Source organism: Thamnophis sirtalis, unplaced genomic scaffold (genome assembly GCF_051295495.1).
Source record: "Thamnophis sirtalis isolate CommonGarterSnake01/CBP01778 unplaced genomic scaffold, rThaSir2_p1.2 scaffold_9, whole genome shotgun sequence".
Lineage (NCBI taxonomy): Eukaryota > Metazoa > Chordata > Lepidosauria > Squamata > Natricidae > Thamnophis > Thamnophis sirtalis.
This window is the reverse complement of record NW_028261389.1, coordinates 18,634,380-18,661,115: the sequence shown is the minus strand read 5'-3', so window position 1 is coordinate 18,661,115 and position 26,736 is coordinate 18,634,380. Positions and strand designations below refer to the sequence as shown.

General features: G+C 40.2%; 2 protein-coding genes across 5 annotated transcripts in view; one reads left to right on the top strand and one right to left on the bottom strand.

Moving 5' to 3' along the window:
* The window catches only part of DNM1L (dynamin 1L), a 46,075-nt gene extending 22,768 nt beyond the window's left edge, over positions 1–23,307 (bottom strand). For 2 of the 4 annotated variants that reach the window (XM_014053112.2, XM_014053114.2), the window contains exons 1-4: positions 23,051–23,305; positions 10,575–10,722; positions 3,213–3,259; positions 16–87 (exon numbers count right to left, since the gene is read on the bottom strand). In XM_014053112.2, coding sequence (XP_013908587.2) covers positions 16–87; positions 3,213–3,259; positions 10,575–10,722; positions 23,051–23,152 — 369 coding nt within the window. In that variant the 5' untranslated portion in view covers positions 23,153–23,305. Of the gene's footprint in view, positions 1–15; positions 88–3,212; positions 3,260–4,954; positions 4,994–10,574; positions 10,723–23,050 lie in introns of all 4 variants that reach the window. The other 2 variants (XM_014053115.2, XM_087722987.1) reach the window with 2 other exon arrangements.
* A 179-nt stretch (positions 23,308–23,486) lies between these two features.
* The window catches only part of DHX58 (DExH-box helicase 58), a 30,370-nt gene continuing 27,120 nt past the window's right edge, over positions 23,487–26,736 (top strand). The window contains exons 1-2 of the mRNA XM_087722985.1: positions 23,487–23,610; positions 25,599–25,676. The gene's annotated coding sequence lies outside the window, so the exon portion shown is untranslated. The remainder of the gene's footprint in view (positions 23,611–25,598; positions 25,677–26,736) is intronic.

Here is a 26,736-nt window from a genome sequence, read left to right as displayed (position 1 = left end):
ACTGCAAGTGCCTACCTTATTATTTCCTGAAATCCTTTCAGTTTCATTTTCTATTTCTTGTCTAATTTCATCAAAATCTGTGTAGAACTGAAACAATAATGAAAAAGGAAAGGAGCTGAAAATCTTTTGCAAGTGACTCCATTCTTGTCAGCCTATTTATCTAGATACTAATAGGCCATTTAACTCATAATAACTATTTAACAAGTTAAAAATATACCCAATGAAAATAAAGAAAGCCATAATCCAGGGATTAATACATTGACACACAGAATGATAGGGTCAGCACCACTTAAATTTCCAGGTGATCATGTTCCAGGGGCAGAGATGGGTTTCGGATCCCGGTGCAACCAGTAAGGTGCAACGGGGCCCAGCGGCCACCACATGAGGACACGCAGTGCGCGTATGCACCCTTATTTCCTGTGAAGGTCCGTGACGCTCCAGCTGCTCAGCGGAGTGTCGTGCAGGTGCCGTGTGCTCCGTGCATGTGCACATAAGAGCTCAAATACAGGTAAGAACGGTGCCCTCCGGAGCACCGTACTGGAACAGTACCCAGTGCTCCCAGCAGGCATCGGTACGTCCATACCGGGGCGTACCGCCTGCAACCCACCACTGTCCAGGGGGCAAGTATTGTTCCAGGAGGCATGCCACCTGGGTACCATTGAGTACTATTGGAACATGCCCACTTCTGTTTTATCTTTCTGGACAGAAACAATGGGAAAACATGGTGTCTGTGATAATGAGGTTCTATGCCATCAAAGCTTTATAAGTGACAACCAGCACCTGGAAGCTGACGGTAACCAGTGAATTCATGAAGTAGAGAGGCAAAACTGGCCACTCTGAAAGGACCTTGGTGCTCTCTGAGATTGCTTGTTTTCTTGCAGATGTTCTAGCAGTGATGAGGTTACCTAGTTTGGGTAATGGAACATCTGCAAGAAAACAAGCAAGCTCAAAGACCACCAAGGACCTCTCATTTCAACCCCGAGCTACAATATCTTTTATTGGTACTGCCCACTCTGTTTTATTCTGGACCGAAGATTGTTAAGTGATTTTAAAAGACTGCCAGATGAAGAGCATATTTAATATTCCACATGCAAGTTGACTATGGGTTGAGTGACTGTGACAAGATAGTAATACAATGGGCACTCCTTATTAACCTGGGCAAAGGCCCCCATGGCCAGTTCTGTCTGGGGAATGCTATGCTAATCTGAACTACAGATGGAAAATCTAGGGCACAAGGAAGCCAAAAACAGTCATTCAATCTTGTCAGTTTTGAACGTAAGCAGGGTGCGGATTGGAGAGATGCCGCTTTATTTAACAACTTCCAAAGCCAAGAATGGCTGTTCCACATATGGAAATGAAAGGCAGTTTTCTGAAGCTCATATTGTTCCACTTTTTCTCCTCTGTTAGGGGCCCTAGTTGCAGTTTTGTGTGCATTACAGGTAGTTCTCAACTTATGACTCACAACTGGGACTGAAACTTCTGTTGCTAAGCAACATAGTTATTAAGTGAATTGTGCCAATCTGATGATCTTTGTGCCACAGCCATTAAGCGAATCACCATAGTGGTTAAATGAATCACACTGTCATTATACGAATCCAGTTTATCTCACTGAAACTGGTTGAAAGCCTCCCCAGAAGGTAACAAATGGTAATCACATGATTCCAGGATTTTGGAACAACTGTAAATACATGCAGGTTGCCAAATTTTGATCACGTGATCGTAGGGATGCTATAACAACCTAAGTGTGAGGAAGAGTCATAAGTCATTTTTTCTAGCACAGTTGTAATTTTAAAAAGGTTGTTAAATAAATGGATATAGGTCCAGGACCATCTTGTATTGCAGCTTTTCTGCAAAACTCAGAGGAGCAATTTGAGAAAACGAGGTGCCCTGCCTGCAGATTTTGGTAAAATAACATCTTTCTGTCTAAAGTACTCACAAGTGTTCATGCAAGTCTTAAAGGTGTTTCAATACTTTCATCCAAACTTTGTGTTATGATTGTTGGAATACATAATTACAACATCCCCTAATAGGACGACAAAGCAACGTAATTGAGCAGATGTAGGATAGACATGGGAACCTGGAACTCTTGCAAATTGCCCATTTTCCCTGAATATAGACAGAAATTGGGAAAACATAGGAAATATTTGAAGAAGCCAGCTTAGCTGGTCGGCAAGGAAAGCACTGACTGCCAGGCTAATTATTCAACTAACTAGGGTTAAAACAGTTATGGCTTAGGTATAAATTGTGATCCAGCCAGAATAAGAAACCACAGTGTGAAGCAAGTTTGCATGTGAAGCAAGCAATCACATTTACACTAAGCATCACACTGAGAATCGGTCTCTTGCACACATACACGGCTAGTTTGAAAACCCCAGAGCTTTCAAGGAACTGGATTTTCACCCTCGATGCTTAAAAAGCTGCTTCGGAACATTGTTCTGAGCTACACCCAATGACCATCTCTATCTTCTATTTCTTTTTCATCATGCCCTTCAGAGGTGGGTTCCTACCAGTTCGCACCTATTCGGTAGAAGCGGTTCGTCAAATCTACCAAACCTGTTAGAAGAGGTTCCACCAGTGGACCTGGAAAGCAGGCCACACCTACAGAAGAGGTTCCAAATTTTTTTGAAACCCACCACTGCTAAAGGGTTAGGGGTGCAAGGATCTTGTAACTTGACAGCTTTAAGACTTGCATGCTTCAATGCGAGAGTTCCTGAGCCAACGTGACTGGAGGAGGAATTCTGGGAGTTGAAGTCCACAAGTCTTAAAGCTGCCAGGTTTGAAGTCTCCTAGTTTTTTTTCTGAAGGGTTAGGGATTTCAAGGATCTTGTAACTTGACAGCTTTAAGACTTGCATGCTTCAATGCCAGAGTTTCTGAATAGCTACTTGGACCGACCTAAGTACTAATTCATAATTTCATATCCGGTCACATGGGCGGCAAGCCACTCCCATCCGGTCACATGGGTGGCAAGCCACTCCCACAAAGGAGGCCACACCCACAGAGTAGGTTCGAACAATTTTTGAAACCCATCACTGATGCCCTTGAATGCTTATGGATGAAATGACCATCTCCATTTTCTATTTCTTTTTCATCATGCCCTTGAATGCTTATGGATGATTGTGGAGGAATCAAAATGACAGCTTTCAGCCATCTTATACAACAGGTGCCGGCCATCCTTTTTGTTACGAAGAAGATTATGAAGAGCAAAGCCTACCTTATTTTTGGTGTGTAAAAATTTTCCCCATTCATCAGCATCAATCCCTGCGAAGAGATCATCATGGCATGAGAAAAGAGGTGGGCAACACAAACAAAAGTTGTCCATCTATACATATAGTTTCTTGAGCTATGCTCTTTCAGCTATCGAAAGTGAAACTAAAAACAAGCAACATTAGTCAATTATAAGCCAAAAAAATATTTTTTTTTAGCATTTCCAAATAATATGAACTCTGCTGAGAATTGGTAATATCATAAAGAACCCTGATCCTGGCAAATAACTGCTTCTTCTATTTGGATCTGTATTTGGTCAGTCTTTGAAGCAGCTACAGAGCAGGAAAGTACACCTGTGGGTGCATTTTTTTTCATATCATTAATGGACTTAAAGAGACGGCTGATAAAAGTCATATAACTAATACTGACTTGGGAAAATCTTGTTGCTTAATATGTAACTTGGTCATAAACAACTACAACTGAAATGGGGCCATTCTACAAGCATACAAGAGAATGTTCTATTATTCTGTTTATCTATATAGGATCAGATGCCGTTCCCTTGTTTTATGTGCCAAGAAGAATGTTAGTATAAACTTTCCAGGGGAGAAAAGGTACAATGAAGGGACTAACATTAAAAAGGGTAACTATAAAAGTATTAGGAGATGTCTAAGGCAGCCAATACCTCTGTCAAGGAATGTCATACCTCCTGACACATTTTAATTCTATGCCCAGTTTTATCCTTATGCTATATTGTCCATAACTGGGATAACAGTTCCTGGGATAACAGTTAAGGATATTCTCTTCACAGAATCATGAGTATCCGGATTTTACCTTATAATAATCCATGAATGGATATCCCTTTTTCTTAAAAAAAAACAAAACCAAAAACCTCCTCTTGTCCAAAGCAGAATCTCAACTTTTAACATTCAAAACAAATTACAATTCCACTTCTGAGATTTATAGTCCCAACTGTCCAGAGTAGTTTTCAGTTGGGTGCCCATATAAATGTTAGAAATAAAAATAATTTAATAATATGTATATTCTATAATACCTATAAAATAATATAAACATCTGGAGGGAAACTAGTTGGAAAATACTAGCTTGGAGGCACTGGTACCTATGGTCAAAATTCATCATTCTAATTTGATGATGAATTTTACTTAATAAGAAAAGCATGCTGAATTTGTGACTCTACTTTAAAGCAACTTTAAAGCAACTTTTAAAGAGAAAGCCAGCTTTTGAGTGGCCTGCAGATCTCTTGTGAGACCAAGCAGCTTTTCCAGAAACATTGGCAGATGCAAAAAAATTTGCTTGCAGATGGTTTCTCAAATTAGCCCACTCATAGCCTATGTCACATTTCCATGACGCTAGTAGACAAGTGTTCTTTTTCCAGTACTACTTATTGCAATTATTCACCATTTACTACTTCCATGAAATGCACACTACCATAGCTTCAAGAAAAAAAGAGAGAGAAAAATTATAAACAGTTGTGTTCAAGCATTACACCACTTTCCAGAAAAAGGATAGGTTTCCAGTTAAGGTTTTAATTTGACACAAATGCAGGCAGAGAGATGGAAAGGCCCAGATTAAGGCAGCCAACCAAAACCAGAGATTTAGCAAAGCAGCCAGCGTGTGAATGTGCAAACACAGACAGCAGGCAGCAATAGAAGTGACATGGAAAGCTGGTGGCTACACTACATAAATAAGCATGCAAATTCTGTGTAGTGGGAAAAGAAGTGAATGGGAAACCTTTAAAAAGGTGCCTTGAATGTTTCCATGTTGCAGGGTCTGCAGTTAAAAAGAAACAGCGTCAAAGGTTTAGTTCTACAAAGGGTTGCCTCGTCTGTCCCCGTCCCCCGTTCCCCACCCTTTCAGATCACTAAGCGTTACTTCAAGTTGCGTTTTTTTTAATTAGTCCTGCAAAAATCACAGCATGCAGACAGACATAGGCGCTGACTTAAGAAACGATTAATGCGGTCAAGATTTCATCCGAAAAGCTGTAGGCACCAAGCAGCTAATCATCAAAGAGGTGAAAAGGTTTGCTGACTTTGAAACGACCCATTTCAATTATTATACCGTGAGGTATCTCCGTTTGTCAAAAGCAGAATTAAGCACCAGAAAACAGTCACACTGGGAACCCAACCATCCATCTTTTAAGAATACAGAGCTAATGTCCCAATTTGGGTTGATGGGTATATGCTGATGTTGCTGTAGCTGTACAGTGATTCACTATAAATAAATAAATAAAGAGTTGACATAAAACTCTGTTACAGGCTGCCTCAGCCTGAGACCCTCTGTACAGGTAGTCCTCCCTTAGAAACCACAATCAGGTCATTCGGTTCCATGTTCACTGAGGGGAAAATGATGGGTATGCAACAGGCTTACCACACCGCTTCCCCATTGGTTGTCAAGTGAAACATCACATGGCCACAACTTACAATTTTACTGACACCTTCTTTATTAATTGCCAGGGAAGATAAAAATGTGGATTTTTAAAATTTAAATCCTGTTTTTTTTTAATTTATTTTTAAAAAATTTAAATTTTAAAATGCTTTTGGAGTAAAAAGTATATCTAAAGGTAGTTTTCAATGTAAGATACATTAATGATTTATTTATTTATATATTCAGGATACATTTTTGGTAAACTCATTCAAGCTCCGCAAGCTAAATAGGAAACCTTGGTTTTGTTTGCAAATCATCATATTAAAGATTCTAACTACCACCAAGAATGAGCCCTTGCATTTAAAGAGCCAACAGCGGGTCAGAGGAGGAGCCGCTGCGGGACAGAGATGACAGTTGCTCTTTTTTTAAAAAAAAATGATTTAAATCAAACTGATTTAAATCAATCCTTTTTACTATTGATTTAAATCGTGATTTAAAACAACTTGATTTAAATCAAATCCACCCTGTTAACTGGTTGTTGCAAAGCACACAAATGGAGATCCAGTGACCAGGGGACACCGCAATGGCCATCAATGTGCGCCAGTCACAAAGCATCCAAAAGGGAATCATGTGACCGCAGGGCGGCATCATAAATTCAAGAACTGATTGTAATGTGTTTTGTTTACACTATCATAACATCAAACCGCCGCTAAACAAGGCAGTCGGCAAGCAGGGACTATGGGTAGTCCATGACTTATAAAAATTCATTTAGTGACCATTCAAAGTTACAACGGCACTGAAAAAAGTGACTTAGGATCATTTTCCACACTTATGACCTTTGCAGCCTCCCCATGGTCATGTGATCAAAAATCAGATCCTTGGCAGCCCCCCCATGGTCATGTGATCCCTTTTTGCGACCTTCTGACAAGCAAAGTTAATGGGGAAGCCACACTCACTTAACAACTGTGTTACTAGCTTATCAACTCCGGCGATTCACTTAACAACTGTGGCAAGAAAGGTCATAAAATTGGGCAAAACTCACTTAACTTGTCTCATTTAACAATATAAATTTTTGACTCAATTGTGGCTGTAAATCAAGGACTACCTATACTTGTATATCTTAGGAACACTACTAAATTCTCTACCTACATCAGAAAACTGCAATATAAGACTGAATCATATGATTGATGGTCTACAGACATTACTGTCAGAACCCATGTCATTAGCGCAATTAAAAAATTGGTGGTTGCAATTTACACTATATATTAACCTTAGTAAGTTTTAACACTAAAGCCAGTTTAGCATAGCGGTTACAGTGGTGGATTAGAAACTGGAGATTATGAGTTTCAGTCCTCCATTAGCTTTGACTAGTCACACTTTCTGTTGACCTAACCCTCTTCACAACATTGCCGCCTCAAGATATACGAGGGAGAGAACAGGATGTCATCAATAAAAGTTGTCAGATTATATAAGCATCCACAATTGAGGGAACTTTATTTTTTGTCATAGCTCAGCCCTAGAGGCTCATAGCTCTCTCTCTCTCTCTCTCTCTCTCTCTCTCTCTCTCTCTCTCTCTGTGTGTGTGTGTGTGTGTGTGTGTGTGTGAGTGAGTGAGTGAGTGAGTGAGTGAGTGAGTGAAAGAGAGAGGGGAGGGATGGGAAAGAGAGGGAGGGAGGAGGAAGACTGGGACTTACAAACACACACACTTACAAACAGAAATATATAATACCCATAACACACTCTTACTTGTGGGGAAAATTTGCAGGACAGAGCTCAGTTGGAGTTGGGAACCTTTGTCTGACAAAGTGGGAAATCCAGGCACTACATAGAATTTATATTTATAAATTATATTTTATTTATATTTGATTTCCTTCTATTTTTCCTTTTTGGAAAAGAAATAAATTCAGAATCATCCTTTTTTCATATAAATGCAGTAACTAGGATTATTTGCTCTCATGGTCGGTTCTGACTGTATTTTATTCTTTTCTTATTCAATGTCTTTATAAATATGCCTAAAATATAAACAGGCATCTAAAACATCACAATTTGGCTAAATTCAATGGCTAGTATCTTCAACTGTGGATGCAGAAAGGGCTTTAAAGTTGTGATAGTTACAGACTTGTTCAGATGTCCTTTTAGGAGTTGTCCTGTGAGACAATGTGTGGTTCACATCAGCTGCAGTACGCCTGACACATTTGATCAAAACTCCCATCATCCCTAACCAATTCCCTATTAATATCTCTTTTGACTCTGAAATGCCATGGAAAACAGAAGAGACAGTCCCAAAGGTGTTTTTTCAAGAGGCAACTGGACTTATTTGTTTGCCTTTGAAGATGTTTCGCTTCTCATCCAAAGAAGCTTCTTGAGCGCTGAAGAGATTATTTATTATTGCCAAGAATGTGGATCATATCATGTTTTCTGCATTCAAACCCTAATGCCCTTAAATCTGGCTTCCCACATGGTTCTACAAAATGCTACTCAGCCTGAAAAAGTTCAGGAGTCCTTAAGACAAAACAGATCAGAGCTTATGTACTAATAGACCAGGTGCCAGCAATCCACGGCTTCGGAGCCGCATGTGGCTCTTTCGTCCCTCTGCTGAGGCTCCCTGCCGGCTGAACATACCACTGGCTGGCCCTGCCCCTCACCCTCCCCTTCCAGTCATTCCTCGCCTGGCCTGAGAGAGATGAGAGAGAGAGGGGAGGGGAGAGAGAGAGACAGATCGAAAAAGAGAGAGAGAAATACGCGTTTCCCACAGAAAACACTGGGAGCCACAAAACCTGGGTAGGCATGGCTGGTGTGTGTGTGTGTGTGTGTCATGTGACTGGGTGGGAGTGAGTGATGTCGAGTTGGTCACACCCACCCAGGTTTTGTGGCACCCGGTGTTTTCTTTTCTGTGGGAAACGGGTCCAAATGCCTCTTTGAGTGTTTAAGGTTGCAAACTCCTGTAATATACTAAGCTCTCTTGCCCTTGTCTACCTAAATAAAAAAAGGAGAGAGAACATGCATACTTGGTAAGTTATTCCATCACAACATTGTAATATAGAGAAGTGTCTAGAGCTATCCAGGGAGCAGAGTAGAGGCATAAGCATTAACTTAATCCTTATCTTTTGCAGGCGTCATTAATAGGATTAATAAGAACAGAGTAATGCAAAGATTTCTCCATTAAATGCACAAGAAAAGGAAACTAGATTGCAATGATTTCATATTCTTCAATTAAAAAGCCACTATTAAAACCAACGGATTCAATATCTTCAGAATATATAAATTGGGTGAGGAAGGAGTATTGCTTTTTATTAAGCCCATAATCAAGGGTTACAAATGCATCCTGAGTCATGAAAAAGGCGGGATGAGAGAGGCTTTACAAACCAATGCAAAATATAACAGGTACAACTTGATTTCAGCGAAGAATTTTGTGAAAATCTATAATATGCAGCAATTATTCTAAATGGGAGTTAAAAGCATTTATTCAGACCAGACAATTCCCCAAATCCCAGTTGTTATTAAAAGATGTTTTAGTAAAAACCCAACTGTCTGCAGATGTTATTGCCCACCTGTTATCTCTTTTCAAGTAATAAATTCAACAAACAAAGAAAATTTCAGGGCTGCTAATAAATTTACTATGGATATGCATTTATACAAACTTTTCCTCCAGCAATCAAATTAGCAGCAATCAATTAAATATATTTTGTAAAAACGTGCTATCTTTCTTTCATCATTTAAACCTTTCAATTTCAGTACACTTTTAATAGTATTTTTCATCGAGAGAAATATATGGGAAAAGTGCAGATACTAGTCATACAAATAATGTAACTTCTTGATTTATTTTTTCTTTCCATAATAAGAACATAAGGCCCAATATATTCCACTTCCCCTGTTGCCCAATTAAAATCATTTTCCCGGAAGGGAAAATTACACTTTCTTAATCTCCTGATTAAGCAAGGGGCATTGAAGCACCCAAAGGTAAAGATTAAGACAAAGGATGGTTTTTCAAGAGGACTCCTGCTTTTACAGTAAAGATATGTTCATAGAGCTTTAGAAATTATTAATCAAAATTAGCCTCCTTAGTCTTCCAAAAATTATTTGTTCAGCTGTACGTAAAGGGCCCAAAACCTATAATTCTACCTTCAACAAGGTTGGCAATACTTCCAACCCCATCTGCATGAACTGAAGGTAGAGATATACACATACAGGTCCTTCTTTAAATAGGAAAGTCTCCCAAGATGCCAGAGCTCTGAATATAATACAATATAATACTAATATAGTCTAACTTTCTGTCAGATATAGTGAAAGTTGTCAATAAAGTGCTTTGAACATGCTAAAGCAGGACTTTCCAAACTATTTCAGGCTGTAGAACCTGTTAAAAAAACATTCATTCCCCAAACCCTAATCGAGACAAAATTCTAGTGATAGAAATTAATGCATCCAAATTAATCTCAGCTGCACATAAACCCCCCTTAATTTTTCATAGAATTACCCTTGTTCCATAGAACAGGGGTCTCCAACCTTGGACACTTTAAGACTTGTGGACTTCAACTCCCAGAAATCCTCAGCCAGCTTTGCTGAGTTGAAGTCCACAAGTCTTAAAGTGTCCAAGGTTGGAGACCCCTTTTCTATGGAATGCCATTTGATAACCTAAAATACTATCAAAATACAAAGCCCTATTTTGATTCCCCCAACATTCTGTGTCCAAAAAGAAATAAATGTATTCTAGAACACATTCCTATACTCATATACAATATAAATATATTCCATTAGATCTTTCCTCCCCTCTCCCCCACAAACATATAGACACCCTCAGACATAAAATTACTGAATTCCTGTTGCACTTTGCTACCTCTACTTTAACATCAGGATACATAAAGGGAGGAAAATGATCAAACAACCCTAAGGGACAGGAGAAATTTAAGTACTGTTTCTTCACAGTCTTGACACACAATCACCTATTGTCACTAAAATATCCATTAATCTCACAGAGGGCAGGCCTTACCGTTTTCATCTCCAGCAGTTTTCCGACTTTCTTCTGATGTAACGTGTACCAGCTGCAGGATGAGGGGTCTTCGAGTAACAACCCCAGTGCCTCTTGGGAGCAGATCTCTCCCCACTAGGCTTTCTAGTACAGAACTTTTGCCACTGCTCTGAAAATGAGAAGAGAGGACTTAAATACTTATGCCCCCATTCCAGTAATACTCATGCCCCCATCCCAATAATTTTGAACAGAGTTTCTTGCACCTCAAGCAATCATCAAAATAAACTCCCAGTGAGGTGGATTTGTCTTTGGCAATCCAGATTCAAAGGGGGAGAGATGATGTGAGGTGGGCAGGATGCACACACACCCCTTCGGTACAAAGTATGAATATATCAAATCAGAATCTATTGCTAACTAATGGTTGCAGAACATTCCTGGTGATGTATGGTTAACTTGCTAACTTTCAGAGGAGAACTAAAACTGTTATCTGTTGAATCAGGAGCTTGGAAAAAAAATCCTTGGTGCCTTTCATTGATGGGAAGGCAAGGTATAAATGAAAATAAATAAATATTTTGTATTGTGTATTTGAGATTGTGTATTTGTTGATTTTCATAATGATATGAACCATTTTAATATGCCTTGTACCAAGTTCCTTTGACTGCTTTTAAGTGTACCTTGTCTATTTAAATCTGCCAGGAATATAAGAACACAAAAACAAGCACACAACTTCCCTACTGCTATCACTGCTGTCATTAAATATCACTCTTACCTTGATCTGCAATGAGAAGATGACTTGAAAAGTTTGAGCCATGTGCAGGCATTATAGCTACAGAAAAGTAACCCATTAAAAATATAATTCCTTGAAATAAACTCCCCTTTAAATATTCTTTTTAAATTTTAAATTTTTACTTCAGTCGCAACTATGTAAAAAGAAACTAAAGTCACTACTCCACCATATAAGACTCTTTTAAGTAGATCATCTTAATCAGAATGACTGGATAAACCATCGTCCCATCAACACAAAACAGTTATGAACAAAAGCAGTTTCAGAAAGCAGATTTCACAATTAGTAAGGAAACCATACCAGGAAGAAAGAGAAAGCAGAAGTTACATTCTTGTAGTATAGCCACAATGAATCGCTTGACATTGAGATGGGAGGAACATTAATTTAATAAGTAATAAACTAAATAAATGTTTGTGTTTAATATTTTTTTTGTAAGCCGCCCAGAGTCCTTCGGGATTGAGTGGCATATAAATTTTAATAATAAATAATAAATTTTAATAATAAATAAATTTATGCTTAATAAATGAAAAACAAAGCAAAGCTTATGCGGCCCTGCAGTATAATATTAAACACAATTTAACTGCATCCATTGCAAATTTCTTCATTCAGTATTCTCTGGGATGTAAAGAATTAACTAATTAGTGTCCGTTTCATTTATCTGTTCTTTTTCAATACATAGACCAGAGTAGAAACAAAGCTATCTCACAGAGACAAGATACAGACAGAAATAAGAAATTTCTTCTGCCCAAGAAATAAGAGTAGCCATGTTGATCTATTGCAGGAAAAAAAATAATCCACCATCCACTTGTATTGGGATACAGGATTTATGGACTGCAAACCAGTTGGATTAGATAAATGATGCCTAACCCTGAGACAAAAATATAGGAGTATCAGAGAATAGGTCAATAGGTGGTGATCTGACTAAGAGAAACTGGTCTCAAAAATCAAAGGCACTTATTTAATAGTGATTATTCAATAAAATTGCTAAGTGGTATACCAGATATTCTTGTTTGCTGGTTAATCTAAGTCAGGGGTGTCAAACTCGCAGCCCGTGGGCCGGATGTGTCATGCATTGGCTACGCCCACGCCCAGTGTAGCGAAGGGGGGGGGGAGTTGTGATGTTACATGACGACGTGGGTTTGACACCCCTGATCTAAGTACATCACAAAGAAAATTTAAATCCAGATTCAAGGTACAATAGTGCTATCATTTCAGATCCAATTCCCACTTTAAATTTTCTGTTAAAGAATTACCACCTTCATGTCATACAATGATAAACAGGTCACAGAACAGAGTTGGAGGAAGCATTTATGCCATCAGATTCAAACAACAGCGCGACTCATATTAAAACATCCCCGACAGATGGCTGTGTAGCCTCGCCTGAACACCTGTATGTACTGAATAGAAGACTATGACCTCTCTGGGTAATTTGTTTTATTCTCAAATCACACTTATCTGTTAAGAACTTATTTTAACCTTCAATAAGACATTACTTTAAATCCATTATTGGTATTCTTTACTCAACTACCCAAATTGGCACTAAAATGTTGTCACTAAATGAAACAGTCATTAAGTAAAACATCATGTAACCATGCTACTCAGTAATGGCAGTTCCAGTAATCCTGGTTGCATTCATTAGGAAAAGACTGTGTTGCTGTTGGACAAAGATCTCATGTTTCTCCGGCCCTGCGTGAATTGCTGGCAATTGTATTCTATTAGCACTATGAAGTGGTATATAAGTGTAATTGCTGGTACAATAGGGAGTGCCTTATAAAAGATAAATGCATCGAATTTGGCGAGCTAAGAAAAGAAGTTCAGTAAAAAGATACTGTAACCTTCTATACCAGGGGTGTCAAACTCGATTTCATTAAGGGGTGCATCGGGGTTGTGTTTGACCTTGGGGACTGGGGTGGCCATGACCAGGGTGGGTATGGTCAGCTTGATGTTACTCATGTCAGGGGCGCCTGTGTTGGCACACGAATTCTGCCAGTGAAAATGGGCACGCGGCCCTGCCCAGCTCCATTTTCGCTGGCAGAGGCACCACAGGCTGGTCCTTCACTGTTTCCAAGTGGGCCCCACAGGCCAGATCTAAACACCTGGCTGGATCCGGCCTGCGGGCCTTGAGTTTGATACCCCTGTTCTATACAAAGAATTTCCCTTCATAGAATGACTTTGGCACCAGAGTACATTGTGAAAGTAGCCTACTTGCTTACCAGCCCTTCATGCCTTTTGGATAATTATTACGGGTAATTTCCGGTTAAGCTTGCCTCCAGTACATTCCCAGGCAATCCCAGCCCCAAGCAACCACACACACCCTTTATTTCAATTAGCAAAGCTATCATCCAATATTTATTTACTAAACATCAGTGAACATTTAAAAAGTTAACTAGCATGCCTGAAGTGAAAGGTAGGCCAGAACAGAGAAAGATACTACCATATTTTTGGAGTATAAGACGCACCAAGGTTTTGAAGAGGCAATTTTTTTAAAAAAAGGTTTTGCACTCTGCAAATCTCCCAAAAAATGGCCCGTTTTTTACAAAAATGGGCCCGTTTTTTTTTTCTTCAAAAAAAAGGACATGAATAGCCTTTAGGAGACTTGTAGAGTGCTCCTGGGGGTGGGGGTAGGGCCAAAATTGAGCAAAAAATGGCCCATTTTTATAAAAAAAAATGGGCATGGGTAGCCTTATGGAAGTTTATAGAGTGCTCCTGGGGGCTAGGGGAAATTGAGCAAAACATGGCCCATTTTTTGCTCATTTCTGCCCTTCCCCAGCCCCCAGGAGCTCTCTGAAAGCCTCCATAAGGGTATGCATGGCCATTTTGATAAAAGGGGCAGGGTTTCAGGAGGCAAAAAATGCTGTATTCAGTGTATAAGACTCACCCAGATTTTCAGCCTCTTTGTTTGAAAAAGGTGCATCTTATACTCTGAAAAATACGGTAATAGCAAGCAACAGTTTACATTAAATACAGTATACTGTAGAACACACGTGTCAAAGTCGCAACATCACGTTGCCATCATGTGATGTTTCACATTTCCCCCCTCGCGGAGCTGAGGTGGGTGTGGCCTGCACGGGACACATCCGACCCGCAGGCCGCCAGTTTGATACCCCAGCGTAGAACAAGTATAGAACTTTCCAGAGTTACTGGAAACAGTACTATTAGTGATCAGCACATATAATCCAAAGACACTGGCCTTGGGTTATTCCAACTTTAACCCCTTTCGGAGAACACCAGGTTAACCTCTCTTTCTCTGCACATTAAAGAAATAATTTGATGGATGGAGATGATGTAACCAACAATGACACAGGCACCTATGAGGAAGAGAAGCTCTGGATAACAAATGAAGTGGAATATCCCCCAGTCCTTCCTTACCCTGTGTAAATGAGGTTAGATTTCTATACAATTTTCTTGCAATCTGCGGCATTAATTTAAAACTTATTTAATATCTTCTCAGACATTCTAACAAACAAATCTCCATTTGTAAAAAAAATGGATGCTACCTGGAACATTATATTTTCTTTCTTTTTTAAAATAATTAAGTTTAATATTGTTTTTCTTATGTGAGATTGGTCTATCTCCAATAAAAGGAAGGAAAAGCAGGAACCTTTGGACATTATGCTTCTACCTCACGAGATCAGGAAACCACCTATTTGAAAAATATTTCAACTATTGTATTGCTTACTTGATCTAGATACGGAGCACAAGGTATGAGTGCTTGGTAACGTATTAAGTTTAGGGTGTAAACAGAAGGTGTGGTATTCTCTGTGTGATTAATTTTGTCAATCAAAATGTAGTCTTTTTCAACTGTGAATTTTACATGAGAGCATTTACATTTACTTTTACATGAGAGCCCTGTGTTAAAGGATTACAACTTCTATCATTCTAACTAGCATTCTTGAACTAATATGGCTGGATTCAGAAAATTTTAATGATAAGCCAAGGTTCTCCTTCAGGATGGATTAATGGGAAGAGAAAGGAATATTAGTTATGTTAGCCACCTTGAGTTATTTATCAAAACAATGAAGGTAGGAAATAAATATGATTACACAATTTCCATTTGATTACAATATATTCTTTGATCATCCATTTAAACTATTTTCCATTCTGTAATACACTAATTTTCTGAATAAACACATATCCTAATTAATTCTAATAACTGACATACATTGCTTTGCATTTCAGTTTTTAAAATGCAAATGATGTAATAGTTAAACATTTCAATGGATTTGGTTTTCTGCATGCATACATAAGGAGCCTAAACAAGATCTCTTCATTAAAACTACGTGTTTGATACCTGAATTAAGTTGCTGGCATTTTTCTGTAAGTAATTGGTTCTTAATGCACAACCTTTTACAAACTTATTAAAGTGTGTGCCAACAAACTTTTTGTTTTTGATGAAAAAAGTAGGTTTTAAAAATATTCATTTTTAACTACCCCGTTTCCCCGAAAATAAGATCTCCCCGGTTAATAAGCCCAATCGGGGTTTTGAGTGCATGCGCTAAAATCCTGTCCCGAAAATACTGCAACACAGCAGCAGCCATGAGGTGGCTGCCTCCTGCACCTCAAAAATAATAAGACCTCCCTGAAAATAAGGCCAAGCACTTATTTCGGGGGGTCAAAAGAAAATAAGACCCTGTCTTATTTTAGGGGAAACACGGCACCCTGTTTTGTTTTGTTTTGTTTTAGCCTTCTCTGACTTTCTAGGTTTATTTCATTTTCTGTCAAGGCACACCCAGAAAACCTATATAGTGCTTCTATCCTAATACAACAGAAGCCACATTTCTTTGGCTTTTAGCCATTTAAAAATGTATTTGGCAAAGGTCTATGGAGAAAGAAATAAGAAAAAGAACTAAAACACATAAAGGAAACCCTCAGAGGTTGTTGCTATCCCAAGTGGGCCTTCATCAAATCTCAAAAAAGACCCTACAGGAGCTCCTACATAACAGACAATGAAGAGACCAATAAACGAAGCAATGTCATTCCATATGTTGCAGGAATGTCAGAAAAGCTCAGGAGGATCTTCAGGCAACACAACATACGTGCACATTTCAAACCCAAGAATACACTAAGGCAGACGCTTGTCCATCCCAAGGATAAAACATCCAGACACAACTGACCAACGTGGTATATGCAATACAATGCAGTGAGACATGTTCAGGTCTGTACATTGGGGAAACAAAACAATCACTTCATAAATACATGGCACAACACAGGAGAACAAACCCATCAGGACTAGATTCAGCAGTCCATCTGCATTTAAAAGGCAAATGCCACTCTTTTGAAGACAGCAAAGTCCACATTTTGGACAGAGAGGACCACTAGTTTGAAAGAGGAGTCAAAGAGGTCATCTGCAGTGTTCCCTCTAAGGTGCGCGCGTGCGCGGCCGCGCACATAATATGGAAACACCGCGCAGTTTCCAAGTGCCGTGCATGATCCTGTTAGATGAGAGGCCACTCTCCGCTCTCAGCACTAACTTTTGTGCTCCTGGGCTTTCTTTGTATAATGATTGGAGTCCCTACCGATTCTGCTCCAAGCTGCAGAACATCTAGGCTGATTTATGTCACAGAAGTTATACCTCTCCACTCTCGGGGCGGAGGCAGGGAAAGTTTTGCTCTGTGGTTGGTTGTGCAGCCGGACTTAGGCGGCGGGGGAGAGAAAGCGGGCATCTCCCGCCCTCTCTTGCTCACACTTGCCGGTTCCCAGGACAATCTAGAGCCAGCAGGGAACGAGCGACAGCTGTTGGCTCCCATTCGGATTGGATTGTGCCCACCCCCTCCTGGCAGAGGCTTCACTTGACTGAAGTGGGGAAGCTCATTAACCGGCCGCTTTGGGGGGTTCCGGCTGACTTTCGGGGCACACTGGTATGGGGCACCGGGCAGAGAAGGCGCCTCTTTCCCTGTTCCTCTTGGTGTTGGCAGGTGAATCTTGGGGAGGGAGGAGGAAAAGTGACTGCAGAAAGGGATAATGCTGGTATGAACTGAGGCGGAGGGGGAGATTTTAGTGGGTGTGAGATCATGCTTTTTGCAAGACGGAGGGTGACAGTCTTAGATGACATCTGTAAAAAAAATTCAGGTGCTCAGGCATGAAAATGTACCACTCAAACACTATACTTTTCCGCTCACACTGAAAAAAAATTAGAGGGAACATTGGTCATCTGTGTCAAAATTGAACAGCTTTCTCTCAACAGAGTGGGAGAGATACAACATCATCTATCTCCAATCTACAACAGTTCCAAGAAGGCTCCAAACGCATTTGTACCAACCAGCTGACCTTGATGACACAGATAAACCTCCAGGAGGTGTTAATGACTTCCTAAAACAGGTGTCAAACTCAAGGCCTGGGGGCTGGATTCGGCCCAAGGGGTACTTTGTTCTGGCCCGCCAGGCTGCCCTGGAAACAGCAAAGGACCAGCCCTTGGTGCTTCTGCCAGCAAAAACAGAGCTCAGGAGGGCTGCGTGCAACCCCACCAAACTCTGTTTTCACTGGCAGAGGGTTGCAGGAGGCCGTGGTAGCCAAAAATGCAGCTTGGGAGCACATTTTCGCTGGCAGAGTGCTTGGGCCAGCACAGGCGCACCCGACATGAGTGATGTCAAGCTGGCCATGCCTATACTGACCATGCCCAACCCGGCCCCAGAGGTCAAACACAGCCCTGAGGCGGCCCTCAATGAAATTGAGTTCGACACCTCTCCCCTAAAATAATGCAAATGACCAGATGTCTGCAAGGAGTATAAATCCTTCCATTCCCAGCCATCCAGTCAGAGCTGAAGCTTCTTGGATGAGAAGTGAAATATCTTCAAAGAAAAACCAGAAAGTCCTGTTGCCTCTTGAAAAAACACCTTTGGGATATTTGGCAAAGGATTAAAAGCGCCTCACCCAGCTAAAATTATATCTCAGAGGCCTACAAATCCTATTCCTAATTTTACTTTATAAGATTAGAAGATAAGTCAGGCTTTCCTATTTATATAGGCACAAACAGTGCCATGCTTTTCTAACAGTGGTACAAATTTCTAAATAAAGGCCAATTTTATCTTAGCTTGAAATTACTTATTCAATAAAATATCTGTCTCCAAACTGGTCATATCTAAATATGTTCAACTTCAATCCCCAAAATTTGTAGGCTGCTCAACTGAGGACACTTCTGACTATTTTTTGGTATATTTGGGGAAATCAACTTTTGGATCTAGGTTACTACTATGCTTGCAACACATTTTATAAACAGCCTTTATAATAAAATCAGAACTGATGGAAAAATAGCCAATCTTTGGTTACCTAGAAAAAGTTTTGGCAGAATTGGACTTGGTAAGATCTAGGATGGGAAAAACAAGCAAGATTGTCCAGGCTCCAGAACAGATTAAAAAGCAGAGGGGAGAAACGCAGAAGATGGCAATGGCAAAATATTTAGAAGCTCTTGCTCCCAAATTATATCAATGTGTAGGAAATAATTACAGGTGCTTTTTTGATAATACAGTAAGACTGTAAGGAAGAAAGCAAGCAACCAAGTACGAACACCAATATATGGTGGCAGAAAAGGATGACAAGACAAACCAACGATAAGATGAATCAAAGTTAAGGGTTCATCTAACTGATTCTGACTGATTGCTTAGGATGAGGGCCCTAGAAGACAAGAGAGAAACCAAGGGAACTGAAGACCTGTATTTGCTTCGGATACATTTATTTATTCATTAAATTTATATCCTACAGTTAAAATACGTTTTCCATTAAATTAAATCCCACATATCCAATTATATCCAGGGTGGAACTTACATTCAGACCTACAACTCCAATAGTGCTCATTATTCCCCACTGATGATAGGGCTTCTGGGAAATGTGACTTAGCAGAGCTACCATGCTACTGAATTATCATCAATAACTTCTTTAAAAAGATATATTCATCAAATATGAATTGCACATAAACTGATTTTCCACTTACAATACATAACAGAAGCCAAAATCTTTGCTAAACGGTGTGTACAATGTAATGCACAGTTACATTGCTATTTATTTTATTTGGAAAATTTATATAGCCACCTACTCGCTCACAGCAACTCAAGGCGGTTTACAGGAAATAAAAACACAATATAAAAGAAATAAAAATAATAAAAAATTAAAATAGTAAAATAACCCCCCACCCCCACCCTGGCGACAACACCCACTTGTACCAGCCATTTGATTGGCTCCATCCCACTCTGGGTCTCCCAAGACTGCTGGCAGAACCATTTTTTTAGGGTTTTCAGAGAGTGTCAGAGTGGGGTCTAATTTGCAGAGGGATGATATTCCAGAGAGAGGGAGCCACCACGGAGGAGGCCCTTCTTCTGGGTCATGCCAGATGTATTTCCTTAGGGAACAGGACCCGCAACATTCCTTGCCTCCCCTCTCCAGTGAGTCAGGTGGATATGACCGGCAAGAGACGGTCCGTCAGATAACTTGGTCCCAAACTTGATATTCCAGTTATCATAGTTCTACAACTTGAGACAATGGAATGTCCAAGATGCCTGGCTTATGCATTTTGGCAAATAGGTAGAAATTGCCTAATCAGGGATCCTAGGAATAGCTTCATGTAGATACAGTCTTGTATGTTTCATCACATTGTCTAATTCTCTTTGGTATGAAGCAGTGGAATATGATGAAAGGTGTTATTTGGTAGAATGCTGTATTGGAAAATTGTCTTCCTTTACGTAATCCACCATAGTTATAAGGACAACCACCTCATCTTTGTCAGCTTCTTTGAGAATGATATAATTGATATACTTGAAACCTTAAATGGCATCTTGTGCTACTCCTCTGCTAAGTATGTTGTATAAGGAGAATTCTTTACTGGATTGATGAAAGCCTTCAATGCAGAATTACAGAGGGTTGGAGAAAGGGTGCCAGGTAAAGGAAGATAGGTGGGAGAAATAGTTTAGTTTAGTTTCACTTTATTTGTATGCCGCCCTTTTCCCTGGGGGGACTCAGGGCGGCTCACAGTTCAAAAGGGGGGGGGGAAAGGACAAACAATTTACAACATAAAAGCACTACATCATTTAAGAACTCAGCAGTCATACAATTCGAGTAGGGGTTAGAGTCTTTAACCCCAGGCCAGCCGGGATAGCCAGATTTTAAGTGCGGCGCGGAAGGTCTGGAGGGTGGTGAGGGTCCGGATCTCCACGGGGAGTTCGTTCCAGAGGGTCAGAGCAGCCACCGAGAAGGCTCTCCTCCGGGTAGTTGCCAGTCTACACTGGCTGGCTGATGGAATTCGGAGGAGGCCTAATCTATGCGATCTTATCGGTCTAGTGGAGGTAATTGGTAGTAGGCGGTCTCTCAAATAGCAATAGCAATAGCAATAGCAGTAGACTTATATACCGCTTCATAGGCCTTTCAGGCCTCTCTAAGCGGTTTACAGAGAGTCAGCATATTGCCCCCAACAATCTGGGTCCTCATTTTACCCACCTCGGAAGGATGGAAGGCTGAGTCAACCCTGAGCCAGTGAGATTTGAACCGCTGACCTGCTGATCTAGCAGTAGCCTGCAGTGCTGCATTTAACCATAACTGCTTTGTATATTTATTCTGAATGTTTTCATTGGCTTTTACTGTTCTAAAATGTTTAATGTTTAACTGCAATATGTTTTTGAACAGTAAGCCATTCAGAATCATTGATTGAAATGGGCAACTATAGAAATTGATTGATCAATCGATTGGAATGAATGAATGAGCAAGAAAACTGCCAAAGGGCTATATCAAGGCAAGTCAACAGAAGTATGAATCTAGAAAGTTTCTGGGAGAGGAAGACTGAGATCTTCAACCTTTCTCTGTACAAGTTTAGCTGAGACACAGCAAGATCTCAGTAAATTTAGTCCTGAATATACTATGGAAAAATGTATAAATCTGTTACATTGAAATGCTCTAAACTAGTTTTATTCCTGAGGGAAAAAGGACACATTTTCAATATACTTCTCATAAAGCCTGTATAGATGCTAAGAAAAAACTCAGATTGTTATTATGTACATAGATCTCTTTTCTATGAGATTCCAACTTTTTTTAAAAAAAAAATCAAGTTTCTTGTCTTTATAGGTACAAAGTTATGCTTGAAGGAATTTAAGTGATACCAATTGGGTTACAGACAAGGCCAAATAAAAATGACAGTCCCTGAAATATATTATTCTTCTCCTCCAGAACTAGCACATGTAACAAACAAGTGAAATAGTTTATAAACAATTAGGTAGATAAATTCAATTTATACATAATTTTGTTTCTATAATTTTAACCCTTAATTTATTAATCATAATTTATACGTATTTTCCTCTGAAGAACAGGGTGTGGCATTCATATTTTCCTAGCTACTCACCCCTGCAAGGAACTGACAGAATAATCCCTGTTTACAGCATCACTGTTTTGAATAAAATATTTCTCATTATCACTTCAAAATCCCTCCATAGCACCTATATACTGTCTATATAAGACTGCATGTGTTTAGAAGTTTATAAAGCAACAGCATACAGACCTTTAACACAGTTGTTGCAGGGATAAATCTTTGTGCACAGGAGTTCCAGACAACATTATACTAAGACAGACACAAAAGATCTATAAACAACTCTTACTTAGTACATAGGGACAGCATGTTCCCAATTTTCCTTTTAGCTTTAACAAGCTCAAGACTTTACCTGCACGTTTAAATGAATTAACTTTTAGCACCATTGCAATATTTCCAAATATCTTCTCCCATTCAGTTTAAATGTTAAATGATTTAACAAACTTGACTAATCCCATCCTTAGGATTTAACAGCAAAATAAACCACAAGAGAGAGGCCGTTTGATAACCTTAAAATATAGCCTTAATGCAGTTTTCCCCAAAGTGGTCAGTATCTACCCCCCAAAATTACTGACACTATCCAAGGAGTTAGCGTTCTTATTGTTCATGGTAGAGCTATGAAAATAAATTTATTTTTAAATTTTCATACAATGTTTGGGAATTGATCAACAAATCTGAAGGGTCCAAAGCTGAAGAGTTGGAGGACTCCTGATTTAGGGTGCTATCTCAAAAATTTATACTGCCTATTTGCAGCCTTCAGGATGTCAGGCCTGTTGTGTTCCCCTTAATTTGCTAGTAAAGGGGGAATTATTAATTATTACGTGAGGACTGGAAAGAGTGTTTCCGCATGCTTCTCCTATTTGAGAGTGGCTTCTTTCATTCTGGGAGGGGAATAACACGTGGATCCAAAAAAAAGAAGAAAAAGGCGTTTATGTCAATACAGCTCTTAATACCACTAATTCACACAACTCGACTGCTTAACTTATTTATATAAAACTTAACCCTACACACCTCAAGGAGCTACTAAATACTAAATACAATGACAATAAAGCTCACTTCCAGTCCTACAACTGGAAGGCTGCCAATGCTAATCACAACTGCAATATCCATACATGCATTTTTCAAAAATTTGCACAGCTCCCTGACTCACTGGGACTGGGGCGGCAGATACGTTTTAGGGAAAAACAACCCCCACAATAACAACAACCCCCAACCACACAACACGTTGCAAGACTCGCACTGGCCGGCCAATATTTCCTTCCCTCCAACCCCCCCCCCCCAGCCCAGATCAGGAAGGAAACTCACCCCTCCTGCACCCGCATCCCACTGAAACGCTCCCCTCGCTCCCCATGGCTGGAGGGTCCCCCAAGGGCATCTGTCTGCCTCCAGCCCGGGCGGAGGTCACCCTGGCTCAGGCTCCGCCTGCCTCACCTGCGTCCCGACCACCACGATCTGCGGCAACTGGATGATATCGGCGCCCACCGTGTTGAAGACGTCCTGCAGCTTGTTAATAACCGGAATCAGCGCCTCCATGGCGGCGGGCGGCGGGGAAGGAAGGGCACGGACAGTCCGCAGGGCAGCAATGAATGGACGGGGAAGGGAGAGAGAGAAAGAGAGGAGGAGGAGAAAGCGCCAGGGAAGGGCGCTCGCTCCGCCACCTTCCACGGCCGCCGACACAGACAGACACACGCGCACGCGCACTCTCCCCCCAACAGGCCCCGCGCGCTCTCTCCCGTCTCCAGATGGGAGCCGGCGTGGGCGCAAAGCATGGCGGGTATTGTAGTCGGCTCCTTCCTGGGGCGGAAAAACTGCCGAAGGTTGGACTTTATCCGTCCCGTTTGTGGTTAGTTCACTTGGTGTAGCTATTTTGAATGAGTGGCGTGAGGTCAGTCTATCTCGCTGTCTAGAAGGAAGAGTATTTTCAGAATTCTTTGGGTTTTGGCTTTTACTTTCTGTAAACCGCTTCGGCTTGGTGAAAAAATAAAATTGTTGTAAGTGTATTTTTTAAAATATATTTTATTTGGTTTCTCAAACATGTACAAGGTAACAGGTACAAGCATATACATGGACATGAACAAAGGAAATGAGTACAAATAAATGGGGACAGTAGGAGAGGGACGGAAGGCACTCTTGGTGCGCTTATGCACGCCCCCTTTACAGACCTCTTAGCCTAAGAGTCTTAGGAATGGGGTGAGATCAACAGTAGACAGTCTTAGGTTAAAATTATGGGGGTTGGGGATGTAACAACAGAGTCAGGTAGAGCATTCCAGGCGTTGACCACTCTGCTGCTGAAGTCGTATTTTCTGCAATCAAGTTTGGAGTAGTTGACTTTGAGTTTGTATCTATTTTCGCCCACGTATTGTGGAGACTGAAGTTGAAGTAGTCGTTGACAGGACGTTGTAACTGTTGCGAGCAGAGGAGTGGAGTATTCTTCTCGTGAAATACCTCTGGACTCGTTCATTTGTATTAATGTCCGATATAGAGTGTGGATTCCAGGCAGACGAGCTGTTTTCGAGAATTGGTCTGGCAAAGGTTTTGTATGCTCTAGTTTGCAGTACAATGTTACTGGAGAAGAAGCTTCGCAAAATTAGGCTAACAACTCTTATTCTAATCTTTTGCTGGTATATTTTATTAATAACCATCAAAATGGACATTTAAAATTTTTTATTGAGTATTTCCTTCAAGCCAGAAACAATTACCTTATTTTCTATAGACTTGAATAGTAGACGTTTGAATAATATAGCCATTTTGTGCGCTTTGTTAATCCCATTAATGAAGATCTACCTGTATTGGAGATTTACAGTGTATTCAGAAAGTATGGAACACAAGAAAGCCCTGAAGAAGTTTCTTGGATGAGAAGTGAAACATTTGGGGCAATCATGATCTCTAGATGACTGAAAATCTCCATAGACATGGAAGCCCCCTTAGAGTTTGTTCCTCACAGTCTGAGAGTCCTTGCTTTTTTGCAAACTCTAAGGAAGCTTTCATGTGTTTTGCACAAGAGGAGTGGCTTTCATCTAGCCGTAAAGCTCAGATCAGTGACGGGCTGCAGTCAAGGTTGTCCTTCTAGAACTCTGTCCCATCTCCACCTAGGATCTCTGGAGCTCAGTCCAAGTGATCTTTGGGTTCTTGGTCACTTCTCTTACTAGGGCCCTTCTCCCCTGATTGCTCAGTTTGACCAGGGGACAAACTCTTGGAAGAGTCCTTGGTTGCACCAAACTTCTTTCATTTGAGAATTATGGAGGCTACTGTACTCTTAGGAACCTTCAGTGCAGCAGAAATTTTATTGTAGTTTCCCCAGATCTCTGCCTTGTAATAATCCTGTCTCATAGTTCTGCAGGCAGTTTCTTTGACCTCATGACTTTTGCTCTGCTGCACTACTTATTGTCATCTGTGATGCCTTATAAAGAGAGAAAAGAAGAATCAGAATTCTACCAGATATGGGATAAATGGTATAGGTGGGTGGAGGAAAGAAACAAAAATCAACGAAGGAATATAACAAAACTCAAAAAATAATAGTTATGAGTAAAATAAGAGGGTTAAGAATGGTGAAATCCAAATGAAATACAATAGAAGGGAAAATAATATAAGGTGAGCCGTATCGATTGATAATTGCTATTATAAAGAACAGGAAGTTCCTGTTCGTATTGTATTGTGTTAATATGGTGTACGTCTAAGTTTTGTGTGTGTGTATTTTACATGTTTGTTAATAAAAAATAAAAAATAAAAATTAAAAAAAAGAGAGAGATGTGTGCCTTTCCAAATCATGTCCAATTTAGTTTACCACAAGTCGACTCCATTTCAAGGTGTAGAAACATGTCAGAACGATCAAGTGAAATGGGAGGCACCAGAGCTAAATTTCTTGTGTTGTTGCAAAGGGTTTGAATACTTAGGCCAATGTGATTGTTTCAGGTTTTTTTTTCTTTTTAATAAATTTACAGACATTTCTAAAATTCAGTTTTCACTTTGTCATTATGAGGTACTGGATGTGGATTTGTTATCCCCAATCCGGGTCTGAGCCTGGTGCTGAGGCCAAAGAAGGACATCAGACAACAAGGTACAGGTTTTGTTTTCTTTCATTGGGATGCTCCAAGAAAAGGGATCCTGTCCAGGGGTGAAATTCAGCAGGTTCTGATAGGTTCTGACAGGTTCTGGAAAACCGGTAGTGGAAATTTTGAGTAGTTCAGAGAATCAGCAAATAGCACCTCTGGCTGGCCCCAGAGTGGAGTGGGAATGGAGATTTTGCAGTATCCTTCCCCTGCCACGCCCACCAAACCACACCCACAGAGCCAGTAGTAATAAAATTTGAATTTCATCACTGGTCCTGGCCAAAATGCCAAGAGCCCAGAACAAAGGATTAAGAAAGCTTTATACAATTTCAATAAAGCAGTAGGTGGGACAAGGCAGGATAATAAGAAATATCATCTAATAAACATTTTAGTAATGATTTAACAATTTGTTCTATTGGTCTCTAGCCATCCCTATTCCTAAACCTTGGCTAATGAATGCTCCGGGAGTTATCTAATGCACATTCTATTTGCTCCAGGCCAGGGGTGTCAAACTCAATTTTGTTGAGGGCGACATCAGGGCTGTGGTTGTTCTTGGGAGGAGGGGGCGACTGGGTGGGTGTGGCTGCACCTAGATTTTCAGGAAAGAAGTCCAAGTGTGACGGCAGAAAATGAATTCTCACTGACATGGTATACTTCAAGATCTTGTATGCTTTAAGAAGCTTGTCAACTAGCTGAATTGGTGCTCTGCAGTTGCCGAGAAAATTCTCAGAGCCATCCTTGAATAGTTTCCAGACTAACTTCTCTGGCCCCACTAACAGATATTCAAACTGCTTGCCATTGGTGATGTTTCTGATCTGCGCACCAATATAAATCTTCTTTAATCTTGGTATCAGTTATTCTTAGAAACAACTGTCTCAAACAATGAAATCCTTTACCTTCTTTGTTCTCTGCTTTCACACATTTTTTTTTATCAGTTCAACTTTTAGATGATGCAGAAGCATCAACCAGCAGTCCATATGCCACCTTTTTAAATCCTAGAACCATGTTCTTTCAGAGTGGCCATTTCTTTTTAATGTAGTACATCTGTCCCAGGGGTGGGTTCCGGAT